We start from the raw sequence: 10,089 nt of genomic DNA, 5'->3' as shown, positions 1-10,089 counted from the left end.
TCTTCCAGTTTCATTCTTCATGACCCCTATAGTTGTTTGCATTTTGAACCACTGAAATAAACTTGGCCCTGAGAATCCAAATGTGAACCTGGTCCTGAGAATCCTGTTCTGCCTTTTTTTTTTTAATCTTTTTATTCTTTATTGGAGTATAGTTGATTAACAATGTTGTATTAGTTTCAGGTATATAACAAAGTGATTCAGTTATACATATACATGTATCTATTCTTTTTCAAATTCTTTTCCCAATTAGGTTGTTACAGAATATTGAGCAGAGTTCCCTGTGCTGTACAGTAGGTCCTTGTTGGTTATCCATTTTAAATATAGCAGTGTGTCCATCCCACACTCCCTAACTATCCCTCCCCACCACTACCCCTCTGGTAACCATAAATTCAGTTCTCTAAGTCTGTGAGTCTGCTTCTATTTTATAAATAAGTTCATTTGTATCTCTTTTTTTTTTTTTCTGCCTTTAATGGGTTGATGATCTATTCAGAAAACCAGGTAAGCACAATTTCTGGATAATTAAGCAAAATGAATTGGGTGCTAGTTAACTCTGATGGAAATTTTATGAAGGAGATTGTGCTTCCGTGGTCCCTCAGGGGAAAAAAAAATCAGATTCCATCATGCACAGTTACAGCAGGATACCCACACTGGGCAAAAACACAAGTGCAAATCTGCCATTCCCATGAATTCAAAATGAATCCAGGCACATAGTAGGTTCTCAAATTTTTCAAAACTAGTTTTGATTCTTATCACCCTGGCCAAAGCACAGCCAGAACTCAAATCCAATTACTCACCTTTTATGTCAGGCTCATTTTTTAAAACTCTGACCTACAAAAAAGAAAAAAAGAAAGAAACTCACCAAATCAAATCAAAAGAGAGGAAGTGCTAAGCAAATACAGGAACCAAAAAGGGTTATAGAGGCTGCTTCACGCTGGCTCATTCAGTTCCTTTGCGGTCCTCTTCTTCAACACATGCCAAAACAGTTCTTCACAACCTGTGGTACCAGAGCATCTTGGGTGTGTGACGATGGAAGAGTTGGGTGAGTGAGGAGCTTCTTGGAGGAGAAACTCTGAGGGAATGAAGACTTGGCTGCCATCTCCATGTGTGGTGGGGTATACTTCTAGCCAGATGGAGGATAGTGTTGGAAAATTTTATTTTCACTTCTTTCCTGACCTCAGGCCAACCAAGAGTGAAGCATGAGGAACTATGTTATTTTGGGGAACTATGGGTTTGCTGTTTGCAGAGGCACAATAGGCAGAGAATTTGGTGCTAACCACAGAGTAAACGCTGCACAAATACTTTGGGGCTGAATTGTGATTGAAATTGTCATTTTATTATGAGCATTTTGCCTCTTGGGGGCTGCTGGAGATCATAGGGTGATCACAGAGTTGGCAAGTTCAGAGATGTGATTTGGGGGGAAAAAGAAAGAAAAAGGAGGGGGGTTAAAGGGTGTTCTGAGAAGAAATAGAATAGAAGTACAAGAATGAGGGATTCGCAAAGGTTGGAGAAAGGCCAGAGCAGTTTCATTTGTTCCATGGTTTAGTATTAAATAAGATACAGCACTATTACTCCAGTGCTTTCACTGCTAAGATGTTTATTGAGAGCAATTCTGAAGGAACAGATTACCATGGCCTGCAAATATGATACCTCCTTCCACTCCAAAGCAATTGAAACCAGCAGTGAAGCCATTGACCACACTGCTCAGAGAGATCCCTGATTTCAAACCTTTGGAGTAATGTAAGGTCTGTCATTCTTGGGACTCATTCCATATCTTTTGCCAACTTTTGTTGCTGTCATCCTTACTAACACTGAGTCACCTTTACCCAGTGTTCACGCTGCATAATTACACGGTGTCCTGGGTTTTTGTATGTTTGGGGTATGTCAAAAGTGCCAATGACAACAATAAAAAACATCTTGCATGTTGTCTTTATAAAAAAAATGTATTTTGAGGGCTTCCCTGGTGGCGCAGTGGTTGAGAGTCTGCCTGCCGATGCGGGGGACACGGGGTCGTGCCCCGGTCCGGGAAGATCCCCCATGCCGCGGAGCGGCTGGGACCGTGAGCCATGGCCGCTGAGCCTGCGCGTCCGGAGCCTGTGCTCCGCAGCGGGAGAGGCCACAACAGTGAGAGGCCCGCGTACCACAAAAAAAAAAAAAAAAAAGTATTTTGAGAGCTGGAGGAGTAGAGGAAGGAAGGAAGGCAAATTACAGGAGGGAAGAGATGTTAATGAGAAGGAGAAGGGTATTTAATGTTTAATAAATATTGAACTGTTTTGGAAATAAAGTCTGTTTTGATAGTTGGAGTAGAATATATTTTGGATTTGGGGTAGACTCCCAGTTCTTATCCTGTGTGAAGGTTGGAGAAGTTCACATTTCTGTACAAGTTCCTCCAGAGTCCAGTTCTGCTTTTTTATTTTAGGGCTACCTCATGGCTTTAATGTAGGTAATCGGCAAGGGGAGTAATGCTTATTCAGTGTAGCTTATTAAGCTACATTTGTACATATGTTAATCATTTTAGTGTTCCAAGCAACCTTCTGAGATAGGTTTTATCCACTGTTTTTTTTCAAATGAAAAAACTAAGAAAAACAAAATAACTTGTTCAATGTCACTCTTAGGAGCATCTGACACCAAAACCGATTAAGTGACAAGGTGTTCTCCCATTTTAGCAGTTTGTTGGCTCTGGTGTTCCAGCCAATAGGATAACCCAGATAATTTAATATTTTTTTAAAAAGTAGATTTGTGCAGTTTTGCATTTCCTCAGCAGGATGAATGGTAGAGAAATTTGGTCCAGGAATGTGGAAAGTACCAAGTGGCCTGGAAGGTAACATTCATGTATGTTATCCAGGTGGCTAAACATCATTAGGCTGTTAATAGCTACACCTCAATCGCTTCTTCAAATTGTCATCGGCTCAATAACCACCCAAAAGACTTAGGGTGGGTGTTTCCTCTCCAATGTGGAGAAATAGCATGGAGGACAAGTCAGCCCAGGCGGGCCAATATTTCCTCTCTGCAGTACTGCCCCCAAGGTTAGTAGTTTATATCCACCCAGAAAGTCTTACTTAAACCCTCATTACATGGGGATGCTAGATAAAGGGGAAGCGGGAGCAGACTCTGGCTCTGAGTGAAGTCGTTACAGTCTAGTGAGACCTTCAAGACACCTCACTTACTTCCCTTCCTGTGAATGTTGACACTGTTTGATTTCCACAGATGAGGCGCTATGAAAATGGACTGCAGCGTGTTCAGTCTGATACCCCCTACCCTGCACCAGTAATCCCATATTTGTCATGCTGAAATTAGGCATCTTCAAATCACAGCATCTGGCCAAAAGGGAGATAATCTCGGGGTGTTGGTGATATGTACACTCATAGGAAACAGGAAGAGAAAGGCCTGTTAACTCATGACCCAGAAAGGAGTTTTAGTAACTCTGGTTAGCTGGCGCTTCTAAGGGTAACCTTCTACTCCTAGTGGTATTGTTTGCTTCTCTTGCGGAGGGTCTTCCCTCTCCCCTCATCTTTATTGTAAATGCCTTTTTTTTTTTTTTAAGATTTAATTTTATTCATTTTTGGCTGCGTTGGGTCTTCGTTGCTGTGCTCAGGCTTTCTCTGGTTGTGGCTAGAGGGGGCTACTCTTAGTTGCGGTGCGTGGGCTCTAGGCACGCAGGCTCAGTAGTTGTGGTGCACAGGCTTAGTTGCTCCGCGGCATGTGGGATCTTCCTGGACTAGGGATCGAACCCGTGTCTCCTGCATTGGCAGGCAGATTCTTATCTGCTGCGCCACCAGGGAAGTCCCAATTTTTTATTTTGAATCCAAGAGGAACCATGACTTCTGTTTGGAGCAAAGCTTAAGAAATAGAAAAGAAAGAAGCTATATCTTAATAAAGGGCTATAGAATAAAAATTTGGAACTCAGAGATTTGGCATTCAGTTTGGCTAGTAAAGTCCTGAGAGAAAAAGTTTTACTTTCTATTTCTACCTTACTTTTTCTTTTCTTTCCTCTTCTTTTTAAAAACCTTTTATTATAGAGAATTTTAAAATTTACAGAAGGAAAGAAAATAGTTAAAGAGATCTGATGTACCCATCAATCACCTTAAACAATTATCAACTCTTGGTTAATCTTATTTCATGTATACATCCACCCATGCCTTCCATTCCTAGATTATTTTAAAGTGATTTCACACATTGTATCATTTCATATGTAAATATTTCAGCATAAATATATATATATACATTTATACAAATAACCATAATACCATTATCATATCCATAATATCCTTAATAGTAATTTCTTAATGTCATGAAATACCATTATCACACCCAAAATATTAACAGAAATTACTTAATATTATCAAATATCCTATCACAACTAAAATAAGTTAACAGTACTTACTACTTATTGAATTTTCAGTCACTGTTCAGTATTACTAATTGTTTCTTTCTTTGTTTGGATTTTGCTTGTTTATTTAAGAATCATACATTGAAATCGGTTGTAAGTCTCTTATGTCTCTTTTAACCTATTGGTTCCCCCTCTATCTCTTCTTTTCCATTACAGTTTATTTGTTGAAGGATCATTTGCCCTGAAGAGTTTAGCTCAGTTTGCTTATCTCTAAAATGGTGCATAAAATTCATTATATTTGTGAGCTAGATTCTTGAGAAAGATCTGTAGAGGATTTCATTTGTAAGAAATGTTTAGATCTTTTCTTATGCCATTAAGAAATACCCATCCCCGAATATCTGAAATAAAATCTTTTTTTTAATGACCTGTAAAGTTCATTTTCCTCAGCTGAAGACTTTAGAGCTAGGCAGATCCTTAGAAATAATATAATCCAGTGTTTTGCAAAGTTGAAAAACTACAATCTGTGGTAAGATATCCACTGGAGATCTACTAGTGGGTCTCGATCCGCAATTTAAAAAAATACTGTTGTGATACAACTGCTTTATTATGTAGACGAGGAGACAGCTTCAGAAAGGAAAGTGTCGTGCCAAGATGATCCAGAGAATCCACATGGGAATGGGGTCTGGAAGTTTTGACTTTCAGGGGCCAGGGATCAGGTAGCCCAGGATAAGCTGGGTTCTGCACTCAGTAGCAGTGTGGCCTTAAACAAGGTATTTGTCTCTTTCTTAATCTACAAAATAAGGACAATGCTATCACTTGCCTCAAAGCATGAGGATGACTAAATATATAAATATATAATTAAATATATAAGAAGTATATACACTCCTGAGCACAATGCCTGTCCTGTGTTAATTTTATTATTAATATTAATTTCCTCAAAACAGAAAGGTAACAGTGTAATACTCATACAATAAAGTCCATTGGTTTTTCCCAAGAAAACTACGAGAGAAACAAATCTCAGCTGTTTGGATTGCAGCATCTTGCTTGACTTTGCAACATGTTTCCCCTCTAATCCCTTTTTCTCCCCACACCTTAAATGACAGAATACTTATACTTTGCTTGGAGAATTTTGTTATGTGCTGGGATATAAGAAAAAAAATTATCAGGATTAAGAATAAGTTTTACTGTACAGGTATGTTTTGGAAAACTGTAATATAATTGCATATATTTTTCAATTGGGAAAAAATATGTAGCATTTACATTTTTCTAATTGGAGATCTTCATGGGTGATCCACTCTAAATAAATGATAAAAATGAACATGCTGCAATATAAAAAGACAAATTGTACAATAAGACTATGAAATTGAATGCAACCATAGGAAATAAGAAGCAGGCTACAGTATGCAGAGGGCATTAAACATCTCCTGGTAGAATAGACCATATTCTTGAAGTCAAATAAGGAGTAAGGGAGGATGTTTGAATTTAGCCTTCTCTTAAGACCCAAGAGAAGAGGGAGATGAATGGAGGCACAGTGGGGCTATTTAAGAGGATAATTTTTCCAGAAAATGTACATATTCTATGTCATGATTCCCTTGTATCTTTTGATATAGATGCCTTGTTGGAGGAACTGGAATACTCCACCCTCCAGGAGAGTGATGAATACTCCAACACAGCTTCTTCTCCCCTGGATCAGCATTCCAGAAAGGAGAGTAACCATGCTGAGATCTCAAGTGCCCCTTCCATTCCGGATGACTCAAGTCCCTTTCCGGTAACTTTTCATTTATTGGAGTACCTTGAATATAGATATTTGAGTGCATTTCTGGAAATTAATTGTATCTTACATAAAATGATGCAAAAGGAAAATCATATATCCAAGAAAGAGAAAAGAATTACTCAATGATAAGTTAAAGGTGGTTGTTTTCAGAAAGAAGAGGAGAATGGAGAAAAATCATCATAAAAGAATAAACCTTTGAGAACTTTTTTTTTTTTTTTTCCCTGAGGGCCTGGTAACAGGCAGAGTATTCCCTAATTCACTTGGGATATTCTGATATCACCATCTGGGTATCAGAGATGCATGTTGCAGTTTGACTGGACTGGCACTCAGTAAGGCCAGAGGAGAGGTCACCTGGGCAAGGCCAGGCAGCAGCTCAGCCAGATCTTCTCAGGATTTTTTAGGATAGCCACTTTCCAGCTCTTATTTTCTGCTGAATATATTAGGAAATTCAATTAGTATATCTAGAGATGACGAAGCTCTAGGGAACCATCACAAACAAACTAAACTTATAAAAGATTATGTATAAACCCCCCCCAGAAATCCAATTTATTAATTTCTGGGTAGAGCTTAAACTATGAAGTAGAACAGATACTAGTATTTGCTGATATATGTATTCCCTTCCTATGGATAAGTCTACATGCATCTACTTTATGATTAGAAGGTTACTTGATGAGAGTGGATTAGTGTAAGAGGAATTAAGTAGGTGCTCTTCATAGCTGGTGTTTCTCAACTATGATATTCTGATTCATCCTTGTACACTAAAGGAAATCACTAGTAGCACAGACTTGAAATTTGAGCCTATGGGTAGGTTTCCATTTTAACTGTTCTTCCTTCCAGCTACATACATACAGTTTTAAGGACACACATTTATCTCTCTACTAAGGAGCTATTGTCTTTGTTCTCACTGTGAGATTATAGCCGTAGATTCCTAACTGCTCCCCTATCCTGACCGCCCCCCTGCAATTTATTCTCCAAAAAGCAGCCAGGATAATCCTGTGAAACTTAAATCAGATCATCTTATTCTTCTACTCAGAACCCCAAGATGAATTCTCATCTCATTTGGAATAAAAGCCACAGTCTTTACACTGACTTTATGGGGTGACCTACGTCTTGGTTCCCTTGGAGGAGCCTGGGTTTATGCTTATTTTCTTGACATCCTGTTACTGACTTTACCTTTTACCCCAGATTTTCCATTTTTTGTGTGTGTGAAATCTTTAAAATTAGTATTTGCATTAAAGTAAACCAGCATGGATTACTAGACCTCCATTTGGTTCTTCTGGCTTCTCTCACAGTCTCATGTAGTAGCATATAAAACACACGTGCAGTGAACAGAGTTCTTATTTTATTGTAGCTGGATCTAAAAGACTAATGACCACTTGTCTCTCATTTCCTGATCTTGATAAGACAAAATCTAACTGACAGCTCCCTTTGAAGGATAATATGCAAGGTGCTGGCCGTTAAAGCTAAGAGTTCAAGCACAGCCGTCAGGGGCAGCTAACTCCTCTGGTCTCAGGTGGTGGCAGGAAAAACCTTGAGGTTTTTTTTTTTCCCCTGATGGCCACTTGGTATAGCACCACTCATGCTGTGCTGTGGTCCATGTGGTGGTCTGTGAGATGCAGGGAGCCTCTTCAGGGTCAGAAAGAAATATGGGAAATTGTGACTTAAGGTCATCGAAGTTGTGTCTAGGAAATAGAGGCTGAGCATTCTTGCCATAGAGTACAGTATAATCTAAATGTTCTTGTTAAATCAGTTTTGTCACTAATTGTATATTAAAGCTATAACTGTTAGTTTTATTATTTGGTAATGCTTTTAAATTTTGCAACAAACCAAACCAAAAACCAAACCAAACCAAAACCAAAACTGCACGTTTAATTGTCTCAAGAAACTTGGCTCAAACCAAAACCAAAACTGCACGTTTAATTGTCTCAAGAAACTTGATGATGGGACTTCCCTGGTGGTGCAGTAGTTTAGACTCTGCACTCCCAATGCAGGGGGCCTGGGTTCGACCCCTGGTCAGGGAACTAGATCCCACATGCATGCCGCAACTAAGAGCTTGCGTGCTGCAACTCAGGAGCCCATCTGCCACAACTAAGACCCAGAGCAACCAAATTAAAAAAATAATAAAATAAAATAAAGTTGATAATGGATGTATAATCTAAGTATTTGTTAACGTTTACCATCCACTGTGGGGGGAATAGAATTATCACTGTCCATTTGAAAACCACAAGACACAACTATGGGGAAGAAGCATCAGGATCTACTTCAAAAATTAATGTCTAATTTAAGAAGAATGGGCCAGCAGATGATATTTCAATATGTGAAGCTGCAGGAGGTATGTTTACATGTCATTGAAAAGCACACCTTTCCATTTGGATCAAATTACTCTTCTAAATTAATTTTGCTCATTTTCAATTCCAAGTTTTCTTGTGCTTGTAAGTAAAGTGAATTAGTGATGATTAATTAATTGATTCCCTTTGCAAGCCATCAAATAATACCAGATTAAAAATAATAATAATAATACCAGATTAAATCAATTAGAGACCTCAATTAGAAAATTTAATTTCAAAATGGTTTAATTTTTACATCCAATTCAAAGAATCAAAGCAAAATATTTAGAAGTTCATTCTTTTGTCTAAAATGAGATTGTTAATGCCATTGTAAATTTAGTTGAAAAGTTCAAGAATGGAGATAAAATGTTGTTTTGGGCGGGTGATAATACTAATACAGATTTTGGTGGAGCAGAGCAGAGTGGTAAAATCAATGTTCTTACATACTTAAAAGCCTATGGAGCAGATATGTACTTGGAATTGGTTGTGATATGCACAAAATTCACGACTGCATCCAAATAAGCTTTAGTATCCCACCAATCAAGATAGAAACTGCAATTGTTAAAATTTACAAATTATGTATGTATGTATATTTGTACACAATCAGAGTATATATATAGCTCATCTACAAAACTTTTGTGACAGAAGCTCTTGTTGAATGTAAAAATATATTAGCGTGGCTGTATGTATTTTCTCTCTTCATTGCCTGTGAGCCTGAGCCTTTGAAAAACCACTTTGTAAAGCAGCCTAAATTTAGGCCACATTATGTGCAGAATCAGTTGGAAATATTTAATCAAATTATTCAATGAATGTAGCATGAAAAGTCAGCTTTTGAAGTTTTTAACAAGTTGCAATTATGTGAAACAAAGCTTACAGAAAGGAAGAAGCTCACATTTCTCCCTACAAAAGCCTGGGAGGAATTCAACAAATCAAAAGATGAGAGTTCAAATGGTTTAATTACCTAACTTGAAAACCGTGCTTTGGAAACATCTTGACTTTGATGGACCTCCTGATCTTAATTGGATAAATTTATATTCCCACCAGAATGGGATGAAATTGTAAAGGCCTGTGATTTTGCAGTATCTACATTTGATGAAGTGTTAAAAGGCATCACAAATAGAGACAAGAGCTCTGTCCTGTAAAAATATTATTGAAGAAAGGTGGGCCGAATGGAGGCAGAAATACAGCACATGTGAAAATATTGGAGCTGAAATAATTACACATTTTAATATAAAAAATAGAATTCAGAATATCTTCCATTTAGCAGAATCTGCTCTGAACTTATAGGTTCATCAGCATCTGGAGAGAGAATATTTTCTCAGTTGAAACTATTATGGGCTATGGAGAAGCAGTGTTAACAATTTCAAATGTACTAACCATAAAATGAAGCTTTGTAGAGGATTGCAATTTTATAAAAAATATAAAAATAAATAAGATCATATTGAAAAGAAAGACATTTTTCAGAAAAATTTTCACATCACAATGTTAAAGGCAACAATGGCTAAGTAGCCAATTAAGGTATATATAAATATATCTATATCTCAAGAATAATTATTTACTTATGCTATTTTTAAATGTTTCAATAATCAATATGAAAGGTTTAAATTTTTTTGGCTTTCATGTTCATAGCTGTGTGTCATTTAAAAATATTCTAGAAAATT

The 10,089-nt window shown here is 37.5% G+C and overlaps 1 protein-coding gene across 1 annotated transcript in view; it reads left to right on the top strand.

Moving 5' to 3' along the window:
• Positions 1-717: 717 nt before the first annotated feature.
• The window catches only part of LPXN (leupaxin), a 39,690-nt gene continuing 30,318 nt past the window's right edge, over positions 718-10,089 (top strand). Inside the window, exons 1-2 of the mRNA XM_082659493.1 lie at positions 718-1,039; positions 5,938-6,095. Of these exons, the coding sequence (XP_082515619.1) occupies positions 1,027-1,039; positions 5,938-6,095 (171 nt within the window). The 5' untranslated portion in view covers positions 718-1,026. The remainder of the gene's footprint in view (positions 1,040-5,937; positions 6,096-10,089) is intronic.

This window comes from Grampus griseus, assembly GCF_964374135.1.
Source record: "Grampus griseus genome assembly, chromosome: 8".
NCBI classification, from domain to species: domain Eukaryota; kingdom Metazoa; phylum Chordata; class Mammalia; order Artiodactyla; family Delphinidae; genus Grampus; species Grampus griseus.
The sequence above is the reverse complement of the archived record's forward strand: the minus strand, read 5'-3'. Positions and strand labels throughout refer to the sequence as shown.